Genomic DNA, 27,980 nt, shown 5'->3' with positions numbered 1-27,980 from the left:
TTTTCAACTTTCAGTTTTGGGATTGATTCTTGATTTCGAATTTTATTCGGTTTTCTGTATGAATGTCGGAGATGAGACTTATGGTAATTGTTGTATCCGTGAAGTTTATGAAACCCCTAACGATTACGTTCCCGGTTGATAGTTGAAGCATGTCTATAACACGGTGTGGGATTGAACTCTGTAGAACCTTGTATTATTGTGAATAGGCAATGAATGAACTCTTTTGCATAGGAATTATAAAACTTATGGAAAGAATGTGAAAATGTGGTACGAAATTAGAAAATGGGGGCCAAAATCATGTTATGATGAAGGCAATTGCTTAGCCTGATTCCTTGTTTATTCATGTTGTATTCAGCAGCTTACTTTGGTTCTGAATTGCCTGCTGTCCAGTAGATGTTTAAGACTTAATGTGGAGGAAATTCTCTCTTGAAGTTGCCTGAACTTACCTATTTGGTAGACAAGGCTACTCAAGGGAGAGCTAGCCTGAGGTGTGAGTGGACATTTATTTAAGAAATGTTTTTTCTTTAATCAAATATTAAGCATGCCTAGATAAATATGATTTCCGTTACGTTTAGGGGAAAACCAGATTTTATGAATTAATATCAGACATTATAGTGAATGATCATATTATTTAGCTTACATGTGTATGATCAATATTACATGTGTCATTCTACAAACATGTCATTCATCTTATACGTGTATGGTATTACAGAACTTTTAGCATTATAAATTGAAATGCAAATATTGGTAGCTAGAGACAACTTTTCCAAATTATCATAACAAATAAGCAAACACCAATTTAGAAACAAACAGTAATAATCACAATCGAAATTTATAATACATAAAATAAGCAACATAAATAATATTTTTGGAATGAAATTCTGGTGCAACAAATGACCTTTTATTGGCTTGTACATATGATATGGTAAACGAATTGCTGAAGCCACAACGTTCTGTAAACTCTTGTCCTGCATGCATTGGAGAATATTAGAAATCACTGAAATTGGAATAAGTTGAAATGGTAATGCTTATTGTATATGTGTTTCAGAAAATAGCGGTTTAAGGACTAAATTAATTTTCAAGTCACTTAGCACTACAATTATGTTTATTGTATATGTGTTTCTCAAAACGGTTATGCTTGTTGTAGATCAAGTGAGACATGCTAACAGAAAAAGGTTATTCCAATTTATTGTGGAATCTGATAAAGGTTTCTTGAGGCAGTTGCCAATCTGAAAAGCTTTTTCATCTTAACTGCTATTGGGTGTAAGACTTTTATTGGGCTTACATCTATTTAGGAGTCCTAATAGATTAAGGATAAAAGAAAGGAAGTAATATTTGATTATTCCGGATTACTTATGGTGAAGTATAGCAATAATTATTGGGAATATTTATCCTATTAGGTCATGAATTTTAGAGGTGCTTAAGATCTGTATTAGGGTTTTCTTTATGGGCAAGTAGCCTAATACTCTCACCTATAAATATAAGGCTTAGGTCCCACTTTTATACACATTATTCTAGCACAAAACACTACCCCATATAGTACCCCATATAGGAGTGCATAAGGGGTGTAGAGAGAGATCTTTGCTTGTAGCGGTTTCTTCTAAGGCTGTTTTGCCAACACCACCAATTGAAAGAGAGTCAGCCAGAGATGATGATTACTTGGCTAAGGTTCTGAAAGAAAGACCATTGCCCTCTAGTTATTAGCCTTGTTTCTGACAAAATTCCTGATCCTAGGCTCAAACCGTTTAGGTTTTTTTTCTATGTGGACCAAGCATGATAATTTTAAGCAGGTTGTTGATGAGGAGTGGAATGATTCTGACTTGGACATTGTGTCCAAGTTGAGTAATTTGTCTGGGAAGCTGTATGAATAGAATAAAGAAAGTTTTTGGTCCATAGAAAGAAGAGGATTTTGGCCAGAATGCAAGGGATGGCTCTTTGTAGAAGATATTCTCCTTTCTTAATTCAACTAGAGCATAATTATCAGAAGGAGTATGATATTTTTCTGGATCAGGAGAACTTGTTTTGGAAACAGAAGTCCTTGGTTACAAGGTGGGGACAGAAATACAAAGTTCTTTCACATTTCCACTCTTTTAAGGAGAAGAAGAAACAAGATTGAAAGGTTGAAGACTAGTGATGGAATTTGGGTTAATGATAAGGAGGCTATCAATAACTTAGCTGTGGAATACTTTACCTTTTTCTTGAGCTTAATTCTGATTCCATGGTTGTGGATTTACCTAGATTATTTCCTGTCATTGAGCCTGTTGATCTGAGGTAGGAATGTGTCTGAAGAAGAAATTAAAGATGCTCTATTCTCTATTGGCCCACTCAAAGCCCCAGGGCCTGATGGGTACCCTGCTACTTTCTTCCATAACTGCTGGAATAGTTGTAAGGAGGACATTATCAAGCTGGTTTTGAGCTGTTTCTCTTCCGGAGACTCTCAATGACACAATTATTGCCTTGGTTCCCAAAGTTCCCAGTCCAATGTCCATGCAGACCTATTAGCTTGTGTAATACTGTTTACAAAGTGATTTCTAAAAAAATTGTTAGCAGATTAAGGCCTTTGATGAGCCATCTTGTGAGTCCCAATCAGGCTAGCTTTGTGCCTGGGAGATTAGTCAGTCGGGTCAATCAGTAGTGGTGGAATTGTCCACACCACAGGAGCAGAATGAGAAACTGCTCAGCCAGCACAGCCCGCCGCACACGAAAGCAGCAAAGGAAGAGCGAGCGCGCTACGTACGCGAGCAGCACGCTACGCTAGAACGTTATGTACAACGCAGAGAATGAACGCGAAGGCTCCAGCCCCGTGGCATCGGGTTCGCTTGCATATCTATCGCCCCCTCGATCGCTTTAAAGCGCGTGCTCCCATAACGCTTGACCCCTTTATTCATGAAAGAAAGTGAGTCGAATTCGCTCTTTCTCTTCTCTGCTGGATTAGCCTCATTGGATGCCGCAACCCATGCTTCAATCTGGTCAAGGCATTGGCATTGTTAACCAAAGACTGAACCGAACCGAGCTCTGTTGCGTCAAACTGACGCTATTCCAACCGCTTACAAACACTAATAGGTAGCTTTACTGACTGCATAGTATATATAGGAATGGAAGATGTCACTGATTGAATCAGAGTAGCTCTCCCAGCCAAAGATAAAGATTCGGCTTTCCAAGCAGCAAGCCTTTTTTGGCTTTTCTCAATAATCTCCTTGTAGGTGGACTTGGTGACTCGAGATTGGCCTTTTTCCGACAGATAGAGATAACACTGATTTACTGGATACAGGAGACTTTCCAGTTTCCGGATGACCTAAAAATTCGCTACTAAAAGAAGGCCGATATGCGCCTATTTATTACCGGATTCCAACCGTCCATAGGAAATAAGTACTTATACTTTATACATACGTCTTTTCATTCTTCAGAGCCTACTCTTGCTGGAGTTGTGGCTGGGTCAGATTCCATAACCTCTGCTAATCTCCGAGCTGCCTTTCCTTCGGCTTGTAACAAGCGCGAGGCCATTATTTGATCGTTTACGGCCTTCGGCTATTTATTTGATGGACGTGTGCCCTATTGGAGCCGCGGCCTTACTTCTTAGTCAGATTTTGATAAAAAATGGTGGGGGTTTCCCTGAATCGCCTATAGTAAGGAGCTATGAGGCCCTTCCCTTCTCCTAACTCTCTCCATTCCCGGTGGAGAATCCCCATGTTGAAAATAACCGCGTTACCATTATAGACAGCATGGCCAAGAATGGAGACTCTCATATTAGTTCAAAATTAAGGTCTTCCTCTGGGCGGGCGGACCCTCTTTCTTTTATTGTATTGCTGCCATGCGTAAGAAAGAGATAACGGTGATTTCTGAAAAAACTCGGACTTAGGGCACGATCGTTTCATTTGTATTCATCCGGAAAGAAGAGCTGGTGGTATTTTGGACTAAACAGGTAAAGATTTCTGAACCCCTTTTAATATCTAAACTTAGACTTAGACAAAAAAAATTTTGTTTTATAGCAGAGCGTCTGGCCACACTTGCTAATGGCGATTGGAGAGTTTTAGTGAGACTACGGTGAATCATCTCACTAGAGATAAATCTGATCAAAATCCTTAGCGTTTCACACTAAGCAAGTAAACTACCTTCACCCCAGAACTAATAATGGAGAATGGTAATCCAACTGATTTACGACTATACCAGGAATAATTGGCTGCTTAAGACCGGAATTTATCTAACGCTTAACAAGATTCGATTCGCGCTAAAAAAAGACTAAAATGGCTGTACAGGGCCAATCTAGTAGTTTGGTACCTTTGCCATACGGTAGGGCAAGAGACCTGTTCGTGAGCTCGGGAAGTTTGATGAACTACTGGCAAGGTTTCATTTGTAAGCACATCACTTTCGGGCGAGATCCTTACCGCTTGGCGGAACAGAGCGGCGTGGGGCAGATATAAAGGCAGCAACCTGGATTTGACCATAGCGTTGAGCTGGGCCAGCAACCCACAGTACATCGATATGCGTAATTCATTAATTATGTGAGGGCACTTGGGATATCATAAAGATAGTTCTATCCTGTCACTGGCCTCCCATAAGTGACATCGTTCCAGCAGGAGGAAATTGGCGGATGAACAAACATAGAGTGAGTAATATATGTTGTCCGATCTTTCAGACAGATACGACCCTCCAGAGGAGCCATCCCGAAGAGCCGAGAGATGGCATCCTCTTCAATCTCAATCCGCTTCTCTTTTCCTTTGTCCTTGGCTACTGGGGGTTGACGTTCGGGTAGTGTCTTCCCTTTTCTGAGTTGCATCTGGTCTACCACCTTAGGCTTTTCTTCTTATTGTGGGAAGTTAAGCTCTTCATCTGAGTTGCTCCCTAAGCCTACTATGTTACAGGTGCTGGGTCCTCTGTTCGTGAAGGATCCTTGTAGAAATTTGGAGCAAGGATAATGTTCCCCTGATTTATTTTGTTCCGGATCCACGACTTCAAAGTGTAGCAGATCTCGAGAGTGTGACCCAGACGTCTGTGGTAAGGGCAGTAATTTAGATTGTCCGTCATGTCTGCCTGTTCAGGGACGGTGATTGGGGGAAGTTCTAGTCCAGCCCTTAAGGCATGGGCAAAGATAATGCCAACCTTCTCTTTTTTGAAGACAAAGTCATCGTCATTCTCGCTGAGATAGAGTCGGCTTTATTTGGCAGAGTAGGCAAAGGAGTTGCCTCTCATCTGCCGGACATCCCTTTCCTTTTCTGGTCATCTAACTTTCACTTTCAAGTCTGTTGGGAACAGGTTTCGCCTTTCTCATCGGGCCTTGGCTTTAGGAGGTTTTTTGGAATGTTCTTGGTAGGCCCCCCTTCAATTACCTGCATTAAGAGATTTAGGGGATCCCATTAAACCTGTGAAACATTCCACGTTCTCACTTAAGTTGGCAAGCGCAAGCCCAAACAAAGCAAACCTCCTTTTTCATTTCGGCTGATTCAACCGAGATTGAGTTGCCTTTCCTTTGCTCTTTCTTTGCCCCCTGCCTACTTTCTTCGGATCGTTCTGACGATGCTTATTCTTTTTGATATAACCTCGTCTCAAGGGCCGCCTGCATAGCAATCAATCGTCGTTGGCGCTTCCTACTCCTTCGGCTAACACGAGTGCTCCATTCTCCTTGAATATATCTTTCATCATATTTTGAGTCTTCCTTGCTCTTCCGATGCTAGAACTAAATAGGCTATGCTTGGCGAGATCTCAGCTATCGGGCAAAGAATATCTCCAACTATTACAAGGATTTGAGGTGACCACAGGTTGCTTAGGACAATCTAAAACTCTTTTTTTTGGAAAGGAGGATTTCGGCTTCTTCATTCCCGAGTGCCAATTCGATCTTGCGGTTGCCCCCCCTCGTTTGGGGCCACCTCTGGATAAAGCCATCTTTCAATCCACGTGGATGAGTTTGATGGGGTTGAAGAGGGGGCCGGTGGGGCTACTTGGGACGGCCCAGCTTCAGAGAAGGCGACTGCATTGGCGGGCGGCACAGTCCCTGATTCGATGGGCAGCGGTGGAGCTTGACGCCCAGGAGTCTGATTTACTTCTATCTCTGATGATAAAGTGAGGTACTTTCGCCAACTACCCGAGTCCGATTCAGAATTTTGTATTGAAGAGGGGCCGGCATCACCCCTGTGCGGCCCTTGGTTAACTGTCTCGTTTCCTCCCGTCATATTCATTATCGTTCTGTCAAAGATCCCGAAAGCGGCTAGAAAAAAAAACCAAAAGGAGCCATCCTTCACGGGCTAAGCCCCTACTCAACAGGACTTTTCTCCCAAGAGAGAACCCCATTTTCGAAAGTAGGGACTGAAAAAAATCCATTGAGCCGAGTTTCAGACAAAAAAGATAGAAAAGACTGGACACTGTTGCTACAAAGAGGAAAGGCATCGCAGCCTTTGGCCCTATCTTAAGAAGCGATCGAAATAACTCTTGCATGTTCACAGCAGTTAAGTAAATCAGCTTCCACCACCACAACCTCAGCGGTCATGATGACAACATCCCCCGCAATTCAACTTGAGGGTTACCAGTCAAGGTATATTAAGGATTGGGGCTTCCGCAACACCCCATGGGGAGCCATACAAAAAAAGTATGACCACCGCTTCTTAAAGAAAGACCAAATCCGCATTTCAAAAGCCTGGGATCCTGTCCCTTGGACTACTTTAGTAAAGGGAGAATGGCAACTGGGCCCTGCAGTGGTAGAACCTGGTGAACCGGACGTACTAAAAAGAAACCTTTTCTTCTCTTACGAAATTCCTGACTAGTCGTAGTTAGCCTAAGGACCAGAATAAGAGGTTTCGGCGTATCGGGGCTGCTAGGCTCCTTTCTCATGGGAGGGGTTCGCATCCAACTCTTCTCGATACCCGGTCATTGGCACCATCTTCTAACTCGTTAAGCGTAAATAGCCTATATAAGATAACTCTGATCGTCTCCTACTTCTAACTCAAGTTATTAGCCCCCTACTGACTACCGTGGCAGGAGAAGCCGCGAAGTAATTTAATAGCTCGACTGAGACGGTTACGAAGTAAAGGCGCTCGACTCTGACAAGAAGAGACTACGCAGTAGTGTGGCGTGGTTGGTTTTGGATCTCTAGCACCACGACTTTTGTTTCAGAACACCTTGGGTGATGAGGCACACAAAGGGTCAGGGGAGGCCAGACGTACCGGGCTAAGGGTCCGCGGGAAGACCTTATGAACAAAATAAAGAATCAGTGAAGCGAAACTTCCGAGTGACGAAGTAGCTCGACCGTGAGTGAGAGGCGAACCGTGTAAAAGTAGGGTTCCTAAGCAAACGAAGGTGGACAACGGAAGGGTTGGGGCTTATACTCCAACAGGTATTTCCATGGCTAGAAAGGCTTCTTCAATCCAGCCGTACCTTACCCATGATCGACCCGGGGCTTTTGAGCGAGCAAGCCACTTCTCGGCAAGCTACCGTTCTTTCATAACCGGGGTCTTTATCCGCCTAATTGTAATTTGATGGACTTCTTCACTTCTACTTCGTAGCCTCGATCGAAAGCCAACTACAGACAAGTAACAACTTCTTGATACCATTCGCGCGACCTCCCAGACAGCACCCGCTTACCATAGGCGCGGGGAGAAAGACGAAATAGGATGGGTTTACAGCCCTAGGCAATAGTTAAAAAAGAGCGTGTCCCAAGTGAGTTCTGATCGAAGGTGAGCACCAAGTTCCCATCAGGAGCAGAGGCAGTTCTTTCCAGATCCAGGAAAAACAGACTTTATTTCAAGAGTTCTAGTCGCGCCTCTCCACTCTAACAAAGTAGTCCGAGGTTATGAAATAAAACGTAGGTTTTCTATACAAATGGTGCCCATTCGGCCAATGTTGAGTGTCAGGCGAAGCTACCCTCGGTTCCTGCCCCCGTATCAATGCGACCAGGGAATCGATGGCACGTACCGTTGTCAGTTACCAAGTGATGATCTTAAAGCCCAATCCGCAGCCTAATCACTTCGGCTTGTTCCTTCCTCGGTGGATTTCCAAGAGATTCCACTACCGTGGGCTATGCCTGGTCTTATTTATTGATCATCCTATGATCTCCATTGTTCTGATTTCCCTGCCAGGAAGTGGAGAGCTTGCTAAAAAGCTCCTCGCAACGAGATGGGCTGGGTGTCTGTCTTCGTGCTCATCAACTGGAGAATCTCGTTTCTCTTTTAGTTGATCGACCTCTAATCGAGATCTAGGTTCTGAAAGAAAGGCACTGAAAGTGTGCGCCTGCCTCAAAAACTTTATCCCCGTAGCCACCATTTTACTGGATAAACGTCTTTGCTTCGCAACCTTCTTGATGATGGTGGGCAAATAAAGTCTTCACTTCGTTCAGAACCTGCCCTTCTTTCACCGTTGCTTCGCAACCTTACATCTGCCAACTTCGATTCGAAATCCCGGAAAACAAGCTCCTGTCAAGTGAGCGACATCAGCTTACGAGCCAGATGATAGATGATGCAATCAACCATACAATACAGTAAATGAAAATAAGGGTTTCGGGGTAGAATGTTGAAGGGATACGTACCCAGCCCCCGTAAAAGTGCAGAGCTTTACTAGGAATGAATCGGGAATTCGAGACAGTTAGAAGGGTTGGAGGTCCGGGTAAAGGTGGAGGCTCAATTACACGAGAATCCCCGCGAGCCCTGGAACTAGCCCGATATTCTTGTGCAACAGGGGAAGCTTGGATGACAGACCATTTCAAAAAAGCTACGAAAACCAAGGGTGGGTTCTCAGTCCGGTTGGGCAGATGTGGACGAGCTAAGAGGCCACACCTTCCTCCAACGGTCGTGCTCCCATATACAACCAGTTGTGCTTATACAGTGAAATCTTGTTTTTTCTATCAATAAACAAGGTAGCGGGTGGCCAACCCACCCGGGGGACTGCCGAGCCACAAAATCCCGCGGATTCTCTAAAAATATCTCCGTTTTCTTTGTTTAGGGCTCTCCATAAGCTAATAATGAATGCCGAGATCAAACGACATCATGTACCACGGTTAGAGGGACCTCTTCTGCCTACTCTTCTCTATGATATTATAGGTTAAATGAAGTTAGTTTCCGCTGCTGCTTTGCACTTGACTGAAGGCACCGAAGGTGATGTTGCCATGGTATTTATGTGTGGGAAGTGGAATGCGGGCATCCGCTGGTCAAGTTTTGGAGGTTGTCCCGGAAGGCATCTTTCTCTCCCAATTGCCAAGAGGATTCATCTCGCTGCCTTTCCTATCAAGAGTCATAATATAATTCGAAAAGAAGAAGACGGGTCAGAAGATACCGATGCCGATGGTGGTGACATTCCACGAAGCGGAGGCGAAAGTCTTATACGAGACGAGAGGGCTAAAAGCTTTCAATTTTGACCAGCTCAACAAAGCGTTAAATCCATGTTCGTCAACCAAGCAAACGAAGTGAGGTTATGAAATAAACGAAGTGAAGTGGAAGAAGAAGAAGAAGCAGTGAGGCGCCGAACGTAGTGAGGTGGGAAGAAGAGAATTTCGATGGATTCTATTTATATGACATTTGACTCCGTAACCTCTACTGCGCAGCCTCGTGAATACAACCGTTAGGCTGCGAAGCAGATCTTGTGCAATCAATAAAAAAAAAAGAATGAAGGAGCGGAACCTTCCTCTGACTCACTTCGGTGGCAGGAGATTCCGGAATTACTACGCAAGATAAGGGGACTCTGTCAAAGAGGCACACTCATCTCGATGGCTTGACGGAACACGGCCGCACACCCCTTTGTTGTCAACGCGACTGAAACGAAAGAGTGGCGCCTCGGCCACTGCTTTGTATTGAAAGTGGTGCTCCTCGTCATGCTTGCCGTGGGAGGGGATGATTACAAACCATCCCTCTTGCCAGTCCCCGTCTCCCTGACTCGTCCGGGGATCCCTCGTATCATTCCGTCATTTCACAGATGTAGGGTCCGTAAGGGCGACGAAAGGTAGGATGCCCCTGTTTGGCTTTTGTTTTCCAAACAGGGTTTGCCGCTAAGCCAACCCTCCATATCTGGACGCTGGTTCAAGTCAACAGTGGCAAAGATTGCCCACTTCACTTCGCTTCACTTCCACCTCACTTCGTTTACTTCGTAACCTCATGTTTACACAAAATGTTGTTGTTAAGGAATTCCCACTATGGTCTCGAGAGAACAATCCTAACCCAAAGCTTGGAAAACAGTTCATAATCCTGCCTTCGATCTCCGCAAGCGGAGGGTTTCGCACTCAACCAGCGGGAGATTGCTCGACCATACCATTAGGGAGAGGGGATTGAGACGATCTTGAGCGTCAGGCGAAGCCGAGACACATCCATACTAGAAGCCATTCGAACTTCCAGCAAAAGGACTCGGGGGTGACCTAACCGAGTCCATCTTGTTCCCCCGTACCATCCCAATGTGATTAAGATCAATCCGAAGCCCAGACGTTTCGAGCTCTGTCTCGATCAGATGCATCAGAGGCGCCAAAGGCGTGAGGGGAGGCTTGAAAAACTGCCGGAATGGTCCTACGGGTATCTTTTCCCATCGGAGGTAGTGCCCAACGGGAGAAGGGGCCGAAATGGGGTTTCTATTACCAGAAAGCGTCCATTCAGATGATATCTAGTGGCAAGCACAGACCTGATGAGATCCCCCTTTCCATCCTATTCATTCCTTAAACAGGCAAGTCCCTTATGTAAGTAAAGAAAAGGGTTTGGGATCAGCTGCAGGTTACGAAGTCAAAGTAGTCGTGAGGCACCGAAGGTGTCCATGTGGAGAAGCGAAGGCTCCGCAGGAAATTACGAAGTACTGAATTTGCATATAGAAAGACGATGGATCCGTGTCTTATACCAACGTACAGATAAATGCTAGAAGTAGCCACAAGTAGAAGAACAGGAAAGATTGAGACTTACGTGGATAGCTTAATAAAGAAAAGGGGAACGAAGAAATATTTGATAGGATCTGTTTCGGAAACGTAGAATGTAAGAAAAAAAAATGTTATGACTCCCCTACCAAATCAGTGAACTAGGTTTTGCTATTCCTTCGCGGAGATTTGCTGCTTAGCGCGGGAGCCGCTCGATTTGTCTCAAAAGAGACTCGCGCCCCTTCTGAAGTTCACGAATCCGCTCTTGTAATCGATGAACCTCAGCATGCTCCTGGTTACGCCGACGCTTAGCCAATTGGTCGTTTCGGTGTTGTTCCAATAACTGAGAAAAAGCATCGGCTTTTGATTCCATAACGCTGGAGTAGGAAGGCGATTCGTGCCGGTCCTTACAAAGGCTTTCAAAAATCTCGGAAAGCGCTTTCTGGTCGAACTCCACGCTCTCGAGAGCTACGCGAAGTAGCAAATCCAGATCCTCCGCTGGAATAAACAAAAGGGGGTCCTCCCGCCCGAAAAAAATGGTTTTGAATAGAGAAATCACCATTTCCGGGGTGGATACGGAGAATTCTAGCCGCATAAACGACTGGAAAGCGGAATCCTGCTCAGCAGGTGGACTACTGAGCAGCGTGGTATTGACACATTCGGGGTCTTGGTAAGGAAGATCAGTACAAGCAAGACTTTCATTTTCCTATTGTTATCCCAAGAGCACATTCTCTTTGAGAATAGTTAGTAAGACTAATTCGAGTAAGCAAGTCCAGCTCTATCGGTTACAAGTGCCTCTTTCGCCGTCACCCATGGTACCGGTTCATATTTGGTTACCCGAAGCTCATATAAAGAATAGAACTTGAACGAGGCCTTCCCGACTTTACCGTCTCAAGAAAGCCTGAACGACCTTACTGTCTCAACCCTGACTGACGACTAGCTTTACTTGATAGAGTTGCCTTCCATGCCCGGTTAAGTTCGCCCTTAGGGGAAAAAGCCTTTCCTTGCCTTACCGGACAGTAAGAATTTAATTGCCTTGAAAACAAAACAGAAGTACTACTTTGGATACGCTATGATTCGCATCTCTCATTAAACTTTTATAATACAATCTATGTCCTACTCTTTTAGTTTTAGCTTTCTTCATTGAGTAAAAGGAAATTAGCCTTTCAAACAGAAGGCATATGATAGCTCATTCCCGGACTTATTTATATCGTAAGAGAGAGAGAGAACCTCCTATGCCCAAAGACTCCCATGCTTTCCGTTGGTCAACAACCAACCACAACTCACTATAATTCTTCACTACTCGTACAGGAAGGTAAGAAAAACTTGCTTTTCTGGAGGGAATCAAAATGACGTAAATCCCAATTTTATGACCCAGGAACAGATTTTGCTATTACAAGTAGAAATAGAATTACAACTCGAAAAGGAAAAGCAACTAGAAAAGGAAAAGCTATTAAAACTAGAAAAGCTATTAAAATTACAACTAGAAAAGGAATTAAAAGTAGAAATAGAATTACAACTCGAAAAGGAAAAGCTATTAAAATTACAAGTAGAAAAGGAAAAGCTATTAAAATCGCTTGAGTCGCTGCCTTGTGAAAGAAAACATCATATGTAAGTAAGTAGCATCTCGAATAGAAATATCCCTTCCAAATATCTAATATAAAGTTAGATTTCTATTCAAAAATAATAAATAGAAATTGCGTAGCGTAAGAGAAGAAAATGCCCAAAAGTCCCATGTTTTTCTTGGTTGGAAAAGCCCAACCGGCGACTTCCGTCTTCCTGAATTGGGAGAGCAAGAACAAGTCTCTCTTCTTTTTTTTGGGGGGGGCGGAGCAGTTAAAGAATGAACCAACCCAAATGATTGTTCTAGAATGACTATTCCTCAAAGGATTGTTCATGGAACTACTATCGAGATTCTTCGGATCATATTTCCTAGTATCATCCTGATGTGCTATACCATCATTTGCTCTGTTATACTCAATGGACGAGGTAGTAGTAGATCCTGCCATTATCATCTTAATATTTTCTTGTAGTGCTCATCAATATGAACGCGTGAGCATAAGCAGAACGAATTTCAGAACTAAAATAAAGATTCCACGACACTACAAAGTTTAAGGATAGTATAATAATTTTGTATTATCATGATTGATTACCTTATGCTGTCAGTTTACCTTTATTTTTCATTTCTATTTCAAAATATTTTATTTCTTTTCCTTTTCATTTTGTTTCTTTTTATTTAGATGTGTATTAAAAGTGAAAAAAAAGTAATGGTATTCTTTTTTATTCGTAACTTGTACGTGGAAAATCTTATATTCGATTATCATTACATTCGAATTTGAATTATATTACATCTAGCCATTATTATTATTATCAAAACATGTTCTGTCTCATCTCACATATCAAATGTACTTTTGATGATAGATAATATCATTTATTTCCCAAAAAAAAAAAAAAAAAAAAAAAGAATTAAGATGTAAAAAGTGGGAGAAACCCATTATCTCTCCTCCTCCCGTATCCTCTCTCCTTCTTCTCTTTTGCGCTGCAACAGGAGCCCCATTTAACAGCAAGCCGACGACTGCCGAGTGCCGACGCAACAGCTCTGTCGTCCACGGGTCACCAAAGGCTCTCAAACTACACATCCAGAATGCTCTTGCCGTCCTTTATCCAATCCCCAAGTTAGTTTCTATAAATTCGTAGGCGATTTTCCTCAACTTCAAATTTAAGAAACGGTGACCCAGTGTTTTCCGGCCAACTTCAGGCCAATATCGCCGGAATTTGACCTTGACCCAAGAGGTAGAAATGATCCTCTTCTCGTGGGCTGTTCTCCAATGTAAGTTCTTTTTCCAAAATTTCAACTTTCAGTTTTGGGATTGATTCTTGATTTCGAATTTTATTCGGTTTTGTGTGTGAATGTCGGAGATGAGACTTATGGTAATTGTTGTATCTGTGAAGTTGTTGAAATCCCTAACGATTACGTTCCCGGTTGATAGTTGAAGCATGTCTATAGCATGATGTGGGATTGAACTCTTTTGCGTAGGAATTATAAAATTCATGGAAAGAATGTGAAAATGTGGCACGAAATTAGAAAATGGGGGCCAAAATCATGTTATGATGAAGGCAATAGCTTAGCCTGATTCCTTGTTTATTGTAGTTGTATTCAACAGCTTGCTTTGGTTTTGAATTGCCTGCTGTCCAGTAGATGTTTAAGACTTAATGTGGAGGAAATTCTCTCTTGAAGTTGCTTGAACTTACCTATTTGGTAGACAAGGCTACTCAAGGGAGAGCTAGCCTGAGGTGTGAGTCGACATTTATTTAAGAAATGTTTTTTCTTTATCAAATATTAAGCATGCCTAGATAAATATGATTTCCGTTACGTTTAGGGGAAAACCAGATTTTATGAATTAATAGCGGATCTCGTAGTGTATGTTCATATTATTCAGCTTTCATTAGTTACGGCTAGCTAGTGTATCATAATATTGTTCAACTTATATGTAATGTAAGTGATCAACATTACAGCATATTCAGCTTTCCATTCTACAGACATGTCATTTCAACTTACACATGTATGGTATCACGGAATTTTTAGCATTATGAATTGAAATGCAAATATTGGTAGCTAGAGACAACATTTCCAAATTATCATTATAAATGGCAATACAAGAACTCGAGCACAAATAAGCAAAACACAAATGATGCAAATTTAGAAACAAACAGTAATAATCGCAATCGAAATTTATGGTACATAAAATAAGCAACATAAATAGTATTTTTGGAATGAAATTCTGGTGCAACAAATGTCCTTTTATTGGTTTGTACATATGATATAGTAAACGAATTGCGGTAGCCACAACGTTCTTTAAACTCTTTTCCTGCATGCATTGGAGAATATTAGAAATCACTGAAATTGGAATAAGTTGAAACGCTTATGCTTATTGTATATGTGTTTCCAAAAATAGCGGGTTAAGGACTCAATTAATTTTTAAGCCACTTAGCACTACGGTTATGTTTATTGTATATGTGTTTCTGATAAAGGTTTCTCTTGAGGCAGTTGGTAATCTGAAATGCTTCTTCCTCACACCTTAACTGCTATTAGCTACCTCGGAAAAATGAATCAGGTAGCAGATTGTGGTTTTAGATCCAAACTGTTCAATTTTTCAAGTGCTATACATGTATGTATATATTATATAAAACATGGTAGAATATTTTTTGAGTGCTATATAGATAAGTTGGAGATGGAAACATGCTAACCTTTGTGCTTGATCAATCAATTGTGTTCGTCCTTCCGGTTGGTTTCGTCATTTTCATCCTTGCCTTCGATTTCATCATCGTCATCCTCATTGTTGATTTCGTCATCTTCATCCTCACTGTCTATTTCGTCATCTTCATCCTCATCTTCATCCTCACTGTCTATTTCGTCATCTTCATCCTCACTGTCTATTTCATCATCTTCATCCTTACTGTATTAGAAATAAAAGACGATGTTTTCTTGAGATATAATTGACTTTTCTAATACACACACACACACACTTTTTAGTGTGCACATACTCGCATACACACACACACACATATACATTAATATATGTATGCTATTATATAGTCTTCTGTAAAAACTTTAGAAATTCCACGTATACATCAAGATTTAAAAGAGAGATGTTAAAAAAAAATAAAAATCATCTTTAAATACGCACACATAAGTGATTCAAAATTAGAAACTTTAAAGTAAAGCATATCAGTGGTTGTATATTGATGATGCGGTCTTCCAGGTGGACACAAAAGTGATTGCAAATTAGAAACATTAATCTAAAGCATACCTTGTCCATTCCTGTCGAAATGCGGGGTTTACTTGCAATCGGGGATTATGCGTGTCAACAAGCTTAGAATCAAATGGCCTTAAGTCTTGCACATTAATAACCTTCAATAACTCCAAAGACGGCAACTTCAAAGTATAAGCTTCGCCACAAAAATACTTGAGTTTTGGCAGATTTCCAAGCTTGATGGACTCCACTTTAGGTAATGTAATAATTTCCCCTGCTTCTTCTTCTGCCGCAACGATTTCTTCCATCTGCTCGCAGTTCTCAACTTCTATGTGCTCTATACTCGCAAGAAGTTTGACTATGGACGAAGAAAACAAGTATTTCAACCGGTTGCAACTATAGACCCACAGCGATTTCAAGTTTCCGAAGCTGCTTCCTGCGAACATCGGTTGTGAAGTACCCGTCTCCCAAACACGCGTTAAACTTGGTAACGTACGTAACCACAAGAACCTCAATTTATTGAATGCTTCAAGGGAGTGACTACTTTCTTCATGCTTTGGTCCCTTGAGTTGGAAAATCACTTCCATTGAATTACAGTTAATTACAAGAAGTTTTTCGAGATTATCATCATCATCATTTGAGTCCTCAGGATTAGTTGGTGTAACCTAGAAAATTAAACACGATCAACAAGAAAATACAATACTAATTAAAAGTTGTACTTATAGAGGTTAATTGAACCTAATTTAAAAGCTTACCTCCAAATTGATTGGACGTGGCAATATTTCAATGGAGCGGTGGGCGTTTGCTCTTGAATACGGTGCGCATCCACATCCAGCAGGGCACCAATTTGATGAACGTGTTGGAGAAGTGCTGAAATCAGGACTTGTTGAATCCTTCTGAGACTTATTCTCCAACTTCTTTCTTTGTGGAATTACAGCACCCAATGTCTTCAATTTGTCACATCCATCCACGTCCATATTTTTTGTGGATGACCATTGAAATGTAGATCCCTCTGGACAAAGACTTGTGAGACGAGGCAGGTCTACTAGTTCAAATGTGTTCAGTTTCGGAAACAAAATCATGTCTTTTGTCGCCTCCTCTTCATTTTCCTCTGTGATTCTGACTATAGTTTCCATGTCCCGACATACACCTATCATTACCTCTTCAAGATTCAAAAGTTTTCGGGCAATTAAATGCGAGAACACATAATCTAGACCAGAACATCCACTCACATACAAATATCTCAAATTTTGGAAGCCCTGGAATCCAGACGGAATGTTTTTCCACAAGTGTGTAAACGTACACAAGGATATCTTCAACTTACGTAACTGGGGAAATGTTGGAGATGTCTGCCCATCCATAACTATATGGATTTTCAGATCAAATAGCACGCCTTCAAACTTCATACGATCCAATACTACCTCTTCTAAACTTGGAAACCATGAAATGCACTTTGATGGAAATATTGCTTTTTCAAATATTCCTGCAGATTGATGCTCAAGCCTTGGCGTTGTTTCCTGAAAAAGAAAAATCATTATCGGTTAAACAATTTCAAATTTCCACATATCGGCTGCCTCCTTATATCATAGAGATTGGATAGTGGGACATACCTCTTGGTTGGAGTATAGCTTGTTGGCTTGGAAGAAACCAACCAAACTCCGTAGACCCCGGAGATTCAAATTGGTTAATTTATGGAAAGATGTCATATCGGCTTCCTCCTCATGTTCCCTCCCCTGCTTCGACACAATTTCTTCCATTTGATGACATCCACCAATATCTAATTCCTCGAGTTGTACCAAGTTTCTCACTACTGATAGTGAAAAGGCATACTTTAAGACACCACAATATGACAATCGAAGGAATCTTAGGTTGGTCAAAAAGCTATTCGGAAGCTGACTAGCTGATTGTATGGGAGGAAAGAGTGCACTTGTTCCATTTACAAGATACTCGATATTTGGACAATGATTAAGATACAAAACTTTCAAATCTTGAAATCCCTCTTCCTCTAAATCAGTGAGGGCAGAGAAATTCTTAACATTGCCCAAAGCCAGTCTTTTAGATTTTTTCAACATAAGTCCAACTGCTTGACTCTCCATAAACTTCCTTGCATCACTTTCACCAATCACCAAACTATTTTCGAACTTCCTTGCATCACTTTCAGCACTTAAATGCAATATCTCCCAAAATTCCATTGCCCGAGTTCCAAAGTATATATGGAATTTTATTGTTGGGCTTTTCAAGACTATGTCTTTTGGCAACAAGTGGATGACATTGGGGGGCATCTCTATGGATAGAACCTTCAAATGATCAGACGGAGACATCACCTCAGAAATGCTTGCCATCCGCTCATCTTCTCTTCCTGTTCCAAGGTCCCATTCATCAAAGCTATACATCATATACAACTCTTCAAGTCTACATAAGCTGGAGAAGATACCATGTGGAATCACCTTAAGGCTCCAGCAACGTGTCGTATCTAACAACCTCAACTGTTGAAGTCGTCCAATTTCCCTCGGCAACTCACGCATGTCATAACAATTCCGAAAGCTGAGGATTTCTAAATTCTCCAAACTCCCAATAACATCAGTAGACCTGCCATCAAATTTAGACCCATCTAGGCACAAGGTCTGCAGGTTCTTCAGTACTCCTAGTGATCTTGATAAGCCTAGGCGATTCATATCCAACAAAGCTAAAACCTTCAGTTCTTTCATCTCATTACAAATGATGTCCATGCTACCTTCTGAAAAACATCCTTCCATCGTCTGTAGAAGCTCAAGTTTTGGGCAACCAACTGGAATCTCTAGATGGCCAACCAGTGAGATTGTGTCATATGTAGCTAAATTTGGCCACTCTTTATTTTTATCATGACTTCTTACTAGAAATCGATGTGGATCTCTTGAAGCAATCGATATGGCAACATCGCGAACTATGTCATGCATTTTTGTAGTCTCCCTGTTGCTACTATCTATCAACAAAAACCTTCTTTGTAGTTGGGCAACCAACGAATGCACTCTATTTCTTGTATCTTCCAAAGTAGAGCAGTTGCTAAAATATCCTCGACCCCACCCATATCGAACCAAATACTCAATTGGAATATCATAATCTTCTGGAAATAAACAACAAAGTAAAAGACATGACCTGTCTTCATCACTCTCCAATCTATCATAACTCCATTTTATGCTAGAATAAACTTTGTCATTCACTCCAGGGATGTTCACTGGGGTAGAATTTCGCAACTGATTAAGGGCATCATCCCATTCACGCTTGCTTTTCTTTACTAGAGCTTTTCCAACCGTTACAATTGCAATAGGTAAACCTCCACATTCATTCACAACCTCTTTTGCAACGGAACGTAAATCACGATCATCGAAGGATTCGCCTACCATTTCTCTGAAGAGCTCCCATGATTCTTCTGTTGTTAAAGTCGGGACTGCAATAATTGGTTCACTTCCCATCCTGTTGCAAACGTCCGAATCTCGTGATGTCAACAAAACTTTGCACCCTTTATGAGCATCTCCAGAAGGGAGTCCAATATCCTCAAAATTAGGCTCTGTCCAGACATCATCTAATACAATCAGGATCCTTTTTATTACCGTGAGTCTCCCATATAGCTTTAGTGCACTTCCGGATTTGGATTCCCCCTTCAATTCCAAACCTATTTGTGCTGCAATGTCCAACTGGATCGTCTCAATACTTGGATTTTGAGACACAGTTGCCATCACAATTTTATCAAACAAGTCTAGTTTTGCCAATCTTACGATGATTTCTTTCACCATTGTGGTTTTACCCACACCCCCCATTCCACAAATCCCGATCATTCGTACTTCTTCCCTCTTCAAACCCTCTATCACCTCATTCATTTTTGCCATTCTGGACTTAAAATCCTTAAAAACTTTCTCGAATGTTGACCCTATCTCTGGTGGAGGTGCAGGATGGGCCACATTTTCAAACGTTCCTTTGTTTTGGAGCTGAAGAACATGCTGTGTAATCTTATAGGCTTTCCGACTCAAGCTCCATCGATACACACATCGCCTTTTCTTGTTAATTTCATCCTCAAACTGCAACACTTTTTTGACCATGTCGTCGTTCACATTCTTTAGCCAACTGTGAACATCAGGTTTGATGGTTTGACCGTTCCTTTTGGCAGCATCTACCAAACCCTGCACTCCATCTTTCTTGCGACAAAGGTCTTCTATCTCACGCTGAAGACTTGCAAGGTTGGAATGGTAATTAACCAAATAGCCACACTCCCTTCCTATTGGTGTGACCAAGCACTCTCCAATTTTTGAGGCAATTGAAATTAGAAAGTCCGCTGCCATTTCCTTCTGTAATCAAAGACAGCGGCTGGAATGCTCCTCTTTGTTGGTAGCTTCTGGAAGTCTCGTGCTCAGTGCTCGCCTAAAACAAAACAAGCAATACAACATTAATAATCAGATATTTTTGTCATGTTTAAATCTAGGTTGTATTTTACTATTTTTATTTTATGAAAAAAAAAAAAAATTCTGTGCGATGCTTTGATAGCATTTGACAATAAGATCATTATTATATTTAAAGAGTTAATCTTATTTTACTGCTTGAAATTTTTTTGTTTTCAACATTTCATACATTAAGTTTTTTTGTCTCAATTTGGTACCTAAAATCATAATTCTAATTCTAAGATATTTTCATATATCCGTTAAGTTTTCCATTATAATCTATTTTAATTGATGACATAGTGTCTATGTGATAGGTCCACGTGAATATTAAAAAATATAGAAATAAAAAAATTACTAATAAAAAATTTAAAAAAAAAATCGCAAACCCTATGCTACAATTTAGCAATAATTATTTATGATTTAAAATATTTTTTTTCCAAATAGTTTAAAATATTTTTAAATCCTCCAAAATCAAACGTACCGAAATAAGTTTTTCTTTTAGTATGTTAAGAGAAAATAGGCTTGAGAATAATATAAAAGTACCAATACACAGTGTGTACAAAATAAAACGTACCAAAATAAAAATAATGTACCAATATTAACAATATGTATCAAATCAGACATACCAAAATTGCAAATAAACGTAACAATTAATAATTTTTGTAAATTCAAACGTACTTGCAAGTAATATATATGTAATGTATTGTACATAATAATAATTCGTCAACAACTATACTTAAAAAATATATATATTTATATATATATATAATTTCACAAAAAAATTGAAAAATTACTTTTATATTGATCACCAACTATTTGAAAATGAAAAAAAAAAACCATTTACAAAAAGAAATAATATTAAATGTTTGCATAACAAAAAACAAAAAAAGTGATCGAAAAAACATATTTGGAAGAAGAGAAAATATAGTTTAATTAATAATATCTCCACTAAATAAGGAAAAGTGCATCATGCAGATAAAATGATAAATTAAAAAATTATTTTAATTTTAAAAAATAGAGATGACTATTGGTCAAAGTACTTTAATCAAATTTTAAAAAAGCACTGATGTTTAATCTAGGGTAATGCTATTCACACACCCCATTTTATCTTTCACACACCCTTGTTAAATTTTTGTTCATTGATCTTCTTCAATTCATTCTATCCAACGGCCCGAAATTGAGAAGGGTGTGTGAGAGATAAAAATGGGTGTGTAGATAGTATCACCCTTAATCTAAATAATATAGAAAAACTGTAGAGAATTATAATTTTCCCTTCTTTTTTTTTAGGGTATCAAGTATCTATGCCTTGTAGGATTTTGATTAAAGCACTTACGTGCATTAGACCGCATCATGCATCTCTCCATTTATCAAATTAAAAATTATTATTGTGATCTTCAAAATTAAAATTTTGTATATTGGTTTGTTAATTTGGGCTTTAATTAGTTAAGCGAAATTTTTTTTTTTTGAGATAATCTTGGTTTTTATTCAAAATATTTATCCAATTATCTCTTTTTTATAATTTTTCCGCACAAAATATTTTTTTCTCCTAAACTTTACCTTCAAGATAACAAAAATAGTGGATGTTTATATATTTTTTTAAATTATTATGTATACATTTTATTGAGAGAACTATTTTGTATACATTATTGGTAGGTTTATTATTGGTTTTCATACTTAATTTTGTTCATATTATCTACTGGTATGTGTAGTTTTAATTTTTGGTACATTTAGTGTGTACTTATCATTGATTGTTATGTTTAGTTTTAGTATTTGGTACAATTTATTTTAGTTAACGGTACGTTTGATTTTAATTTTTTGTACGCTTAATTTAATTTTTGGTACATATCATTGATTGATAACTTAATAATTATGTCTCTTTATTTAGGAGTAATAATAATAATAATAATAATAATAATTTTGGTTTAAAGAAGGCTAGATTTAGGAGCTTTGGGTGTTGTTTCTGGAATAAATTGGTGGATTAATGATAGTTCATGTAATTTTGAATTTTAAAAAAAAGGACATTTTAATAAACGTGCCACCAAAATTGTAGAAAGTAGTTTAATAAAAAGTCTAAAAGCTAGGAATGTTGGGTCTATCAAATTCAAAAATCAACTACCTAGATCAAAATTATCTTTTAAAATAAGATCATCACTGTGTAAAATATTTAAATTTGTATTTGTTTATTGTGTTTCTGAACTTGAATTATTTGAAATTGTTGTTGATACATAGGATTCTTTATAAATAGACTCTTGTAATTCTATTTTTTAAACAAAAATCCACCTATATTTAAATATCAAATTGAAACACACCTTTTCTGATTGAAAGTAGCAAGCAACTCCAGTACTGGTACAGAGGCCAGGTGGAAGGTTGTTTTGTCCCGTTGTCCTTTACTTGCTTAGTGGCTTCTGTTTGAGGGCATCTGAAATTGTTTGTTTCGGTATTAACTTTTGTAAACGGAATCTGAATCCATTGACATGTAGACAAAGAAAATAACCTCTTATTACAAACTATTTACATCCTGCCAAAACATCTTAATTATATCAACAAACTTTACTAATACCTACAGTAATGATGAAATCCTAAATTTCATCTAGTTTCTTTCCTTATTTTGGCAAGCATTTTAGTTTTATAGGATACAATATACATATATATATATATATATATTCTTCTTTTTATTATTATATAATGATAATCTTCGTAAAAATAAAATCCAGGTTAACAAAATAAAACTACACATGTAGTGGGTAGTTTTTTCTTTTAATTTTTTAAAAATAAAAATATAAAAAATATTTAAACAAAAATAATAATAAAATTACAAATAAAAATAACATCTAAAAGTGCAAATTGCCAAACGCGCTAGCGTGTGGTAAAAGGATAGTATCTATATATGTGAAATATAGGTAAATTAAACCTTGAACCAAATCATGTTCTTTATCTTCAAGTAGATACTTTAATCTAAGTAAAATAATTTACCTATATCTACCTGTGAAATATAGGTAAACTAAATTACATCCTTTCTGTTCAAGGTAAATGGTTTTGCATTTATTATTACATACATTAAGCACATTTTAGTTTTATTATACATTCAAGAAGGTGCTCAAATGCCGAAAACCAAAGAAGCAATGCCCCAACACAGCATTCACAATCAGATATTTTTGTCCTGTTTAAATCTAAGTTGTATTTTATTTTCATTCTTATTTTATCAAAGGAAGAGTTAGGATTTGAAATTAGGACCTCTTTCACTATGAAAATTTTCACACTTGATGAACAATTAGCTAGTATCGTTAGAAACCAGTCACCAAGATCTACCAAACAATATCCATGACAAGTATAAGCTTATGTGGCAAATGAACTATTACATGTATTTTTACTTCAATTCTTTAGTATTATATTATTACAAAAGTATTCAATATAGAGCGAGATTGCGTGATATATATATTGTCGCGAATGCCGTTTTGCGAGATATTCTATAATATTACAATGTCTCCAATATTGTATAATACTTACATGATATGACAAACAACGTGATATATTGAGGTTTTTTTAGTTTTTTAATTTCTTTATGTTTTTTGTTTTATTGTTTTTTCATTCATCCTCATCCCGTTATCATAGGCCCCACACCTCCTCTAAGTTTTTTTTTCAATTTTTTTCCAGCCGCCCTCATGGTTCGTTTCAGATTTCAAGCCTCCTTTCTCCATCACCCACTGTTTTTGACAGTTTTTCAGTAACTTATCAAATTTTATTTTTTTTTCAATTTCTTCTCTGTCTTTATCTTTTGTTTGAGTTTTGTGTTGATCTTTGTTAGTTTTCCTCTATAACTCATACCTTAGGGCTTAAGCGTCACTTAGCTCAAACCCGTAAAGATATGAAGCCTTGCTACAAAGTCCCACCGGGTTGCTTAGCATTTGAATATAACTTAATTAGATTTAAACGCTTAAAATTTAAAGATTTTATTTTTTATTTTATTTTTTATTTTTTTTATATAACATATGTGCCTTTTAGGATTTTGATCAAAGAACTTATGTACATTAGGTCACATCAATATTTCTCTATTTATCAAATTAAAAATTATTACTGTAATTTTTGAAATTAAAATTTCATATCTCTTTTTTTTTTTTTTTTGAACAAACGATATTATTTATACTAAAGGGAGAGGAGAGAGTGGGCTTAGCTTCACAATAGGCTAGCAATAATGTGATTCAAATTCGACTTTGGTGAGAATTGAACCTAAGACTTCTCACTTACAAGTGAAGAGGAATGTCACTGGACTGTAATACTAAGTGGCAAATTTCATATCTCTTAATTTGTCCTTCAATTAGTTGAGCCATTTTTTAGGAGATAATCTTGGTTTTTCGTTCAAAATATTTATCAAATTATCTCTTTGTTATAATTTGTTCATAAAAAATATATTTTTTTTTCACCTAAAATTAAAATATAATTTTAACTTCAAGATAATGAAAATGGTGGATAATTAAAATTTTAAATTATTATGTCTACATTTTATTGAGAGAATTATTTTGTATACATTATTGATACGTTTATTATTTGTTTTCATACTTGATTTTGTTCATATTATCGATTGGTACGTTTAGTTTTAATTTTTGGTACGTTTAGTTTTGTATATATCGTTGATTGGCACGTTTAGTTTTAGTGTTGGTACGTTTAATTCTAGTTTGCGGTATATTTGATTTTAGTTTTGGTACATTTAATTTTAATTTTTTTGGTACATATCATTGATTGATAACTTAATAATATGTCTCTTTGTTTTGGATTTGGTTTATAGATGGCTAGATTTAGGAGCTTTAAATATTATTTTTTGAATCAATTGGTGGATTAATGGCACTTCATGTAATTTTGAATTTTGGAAAGAGGACATTTTAGAAAAAGTGGCACCAAAATTGTAGAAAGTAGTTTAATAAAAAGTCTAAATGCTAGGGATGTTGCACCTGGTTCAAAATTCCCCTTACTTGTATAATAGATATGTGAAATAATTGTAAATTAAATCTTGAACCAAATCACATTTTTTATCTTTAAGTAGGTACTTTAATCTACATAAAATAATTTACCTATACCCATATGTGAAATAGGTAAAATAAATCTTGAACCAAATCACATCCTTTATATTGTAGGTAATTATTTTGCATTTATTATTACATACATTAAGCACATTTTATTGTTATTATATATATATATATATATATGTAGTAAAATAATTTACCTATATTTATATAGAATATAATTAAATAATTTTGAAAAAAAAAATTACATTCTTATATTTTGTTGGTAACTAATGCTCACATATTTTGAAAACGGAAAAACTAAACCACAAAAAATCCTAATTTATGCAAATTTGAAAAGCAACTAAGGAATTTAAAAAGGAAAAAAAAAAAAACAAATGAAAACCCTAGCATCATATCCTTTTATTATTAATATGCAATGAAATCATGATATTAACATTTGTTTTTAATCTGTCGTAAGGGTATTTTAGGCATCTGAAAGTACAAAACTGTGTGAAGTCAAACCTAATCAATAAAATTGTTGAGCTGGAGCCTAGTTATAGTGTTGGAGCTCAGTTGAAATACAATATTCGGCAGGCACTAGAATGTAAAACTCACACTTTTGTTTTTTTTGATCAGGCAAGGTAAAAACAAAGGCCTAAAACAACAAATATTGGAAAAAAAATAGAGTTTTTAAGAAGTACATACGTACCTGTATCGTAAATCAACGCAATGCAACTGTGCGGCAGAGTAAAAGTAAAATTATGAAATATATGCCTTTGTTCAGCAACAGATCATAAGTCTGGTACTGGTAGTGGTGCTTCACGAATTTGCTAGAAAATTTGAATGTTGAATGCTAGCATGCACAAGGAGGGCAGATTATGCACATCAATGCAAATATATGAGTAGATAACTTCAATGTGGAAGAGTTAATAAGAGCTTTCTAACAATATAGGCAGGAAAAGCAATAAAATATATATGTTAAGTCATTGAGTTTTTGTTAAGAAAATATACTATGATGAGTTTTAGTTAAAGAAAATTGAATTTTAAGGTTGTAAAGTCATATATGATGGTTTCAGTGCATGTGTATATTTATTTACTCATTATTATTTTATAGTATGCAAATTTTAAATAATTTACATTTCACCACCACATAGCAAACGCGATTTCAAACTTTTTGTATTGCGATGAGAAAATTAAATATTTGATTATAAGGGGGAGTTAGCTCAATTTTAGTTGACGTCGATGGACATCAAAACACAATAACATATAGTGACAAACACCTAAACAACAAATATTCAAAAGAAATGGAGTTTCGAAGAAGCACATACATACCTGTATTGTAAATTAACCCAATGCAACTGTCTGGTAGAGAAAAAAAATGAAATTCTGAAATCTATGCCTTGTTCAACAACAATATGTACTGGAACCTGGTGCTTCACGAATTTGCTAGAAATATAATGTAAAACCATCATTTTTGTTTCTTGGTCATACGGGTAAAAATGAACACTTAACACAACAAATATTGAAAAGAAAGAGTTTCCAAGATGCATATATATATATATATATGTATGTATGTACCTGTATTGTAAATCAATCCAATGCAACTGTCCGACATAATAAAAGTTCTGAAATCTATGCTTTATTCAGTAACAACTCATGTGTCTGGTACTCGCATTGGTACTCACGAATTTCCTAGAAAATATGAATATTGAATGGTATCAAGAAGGACAGATTATGTTACCTCAGCAATGCAAATATATGAGCAGATAACTTGAATGGGGAAGGGTTAATAAGAAGAGTTTTCCAACAATATAAATAGAGAAACAAAAAAAAAAAATATTTAACGAGCATTACCTCAAGAGGAGGTGATTCTAAAGTAAGGTATTTTTATTCTCTTTTAACACGAAAAGGACAAAGTGAGAGAATGGGACGCTTTGCTTCCGAACCCATTTTGGAATCTCTTTAACAATAAAAAAGTGAAAAAGATTTGGATGCTTTGCTCACGAACCATTTGGTATTCTCTTTAACAAGAAAAAGGATAAAGTGAAAGAAAATTGGATGCATTGCTTCCCAACCCCAAATTCTCAAGGGACAATACATGGCTTGAGCCATCCTCTTCGTGGGGTCACATTATTTCATAGTACAAATGTCACAATTAGAATTGGTAGTCTATTTCGAATAATATTAGGCTTACTATTAGTCATGACATATAAATTTTGTACGAATTTGTTTGAAAATGTTTTTAAAATTACTAAAAGCATTTTTTATGAAAAGTATTTTTTTTTATTTATTCCTATTACAATAAATGGAATTGAACAATGAACCAGCCTAATCCTAGTAACCCATTTTCCAACAAGGTATCATAAGCTATCAGAATGTCCACCTGCAAGGCACATCTAGGAAGACCATTATTTCTATGGTAATTTTTCAGAAACTCCTTCAAAAGCATAATATCGTCTCCAATTCGCCTGCCAGCGAAGAAAGCAAATTAAGAGTTGCTCACGATAGAGGGAAGGACATCCTTGATCCGATTGGCAAGAAGCTTAGCGATAATATTGTAAATAGCATAAAGAGGAATTTGTAACAATAATCCCTCAACTTTAATTGAATTGCAATAATAGTTCCTTAACTAAAAATATGTGATCATTGGTCACTTAACTCATCAAAATGTACAGCTGTGATCATTTTCGTCCACTTTGTCAGAACTTACGTCAAAATAAGACACAGGTCATGCACGTGAGGCTGAATCAAAAGGTAAATAAGAAAAATCAAATGAGAAAATTGTTGCAATGGTCCCTCAACTCTAACCCGATTGAAGCAATGACCCCTCAATTTTAATCCAATTAGAGCAATGATTTTTCAACATTAACCTAATTGTTACAATGGTCATTTAACTATGACATGATTTTGAAGGAAGTTCTGACGGAGTAGACGAAAAAAACCATAGTTGTACATTTTAATGAGTTAAAAGACTAATGGTCACGCGTTTTTAGTTGAGGGACCAACG

General features: G+C 37.7%; 1 protein-coding gene and 1 long non-coding RNA gene across 7 annotated transcripts; one reads left to right on the top strand and one right to left on the bottom strand.

The window, feature by feature from the left end:
• Positions 1 to 748: 748 nt before the first annotated feature.
• Positions 749 to 26,774, bottom strand: LOC108865347 (probable disease resistance protein At4g27220). 6 transcript variants are annotated; one of them, XM_048564555.1, is made up of 9 exons: positions 26,552 to 26,774; positions 26,306 to 26,419; positions 25,683 to 25,826; positions 22,283 to 22,392; positions 17,172 to 19,956; positions 16,317 to 17,078; positions 15,619 to 16,226; positions 15,056 to 15,264; positions 749 to 968 (listed from the first exon to the last, which is right to left on the bottom strand). In XM_048564555.1, exons 5-8 carry the CDS (start codon positions 19,875 to 19,877, stop codon positions 15,072 to 15,074), a joined length of 4,269 nt encoding a protein of 1,422 aa, XP_048420512.1. In that variant the 5' UTR covers positions 19,878 to 19,956; positions 22,283 to 22,392; positions 25,683 to 25,826; positions 26,306 to 26,419; positions 26,552 to 26,774; the 3' UTR covers positions 749 to 968; positions 15,056 to 15,071. The 6 variants fall into 6 exon arrangements, with proteins under 6 accessions (XP_048420512.1, XP_048420513.1, XP_048420509.1 ...); XM_048564552.1 differs by lacking the exon at positions 749 to 968 and adding an exon at positions 14,507 to 14,676; XM_048564556.1 differs by lacking the exon at positions 15,056 to 15,264.
• On the top strand, positions 13,060 to 15,089 carry LOC103929835. Its single transcript, XR_664583.3, has 2 exons — positions 13,060 to 13,637; positions 13,760 to 15,089. It is a non-coding gene; the product is annotated as an uncharacterized LOC103929835 (long non-coding RNA).
• Positions 26,775 to 27,980: the final 1,206 nt, after the last annotated feature.

This window comes from the organism of the source record quoted next, unplaced genomic scaffold (genome assembly GCF_019419815.1).
Source record: "Pyrus x bretschneideri cultivar Hongxiangsu unplaced genomic scaffold, Pyrus_bretschneideri_v1 Contig39, whole genome shotgun sequence".
NCBI lineage: Eukaryota > Viridiplantae > Streptophyta > Magnoliopsida > Rosales > Rosaceae > Pyrus > Pyrus x bretschneideri.
This window is presented reverse-complemented; position numbering and strand designations above follow the sequence as displayed.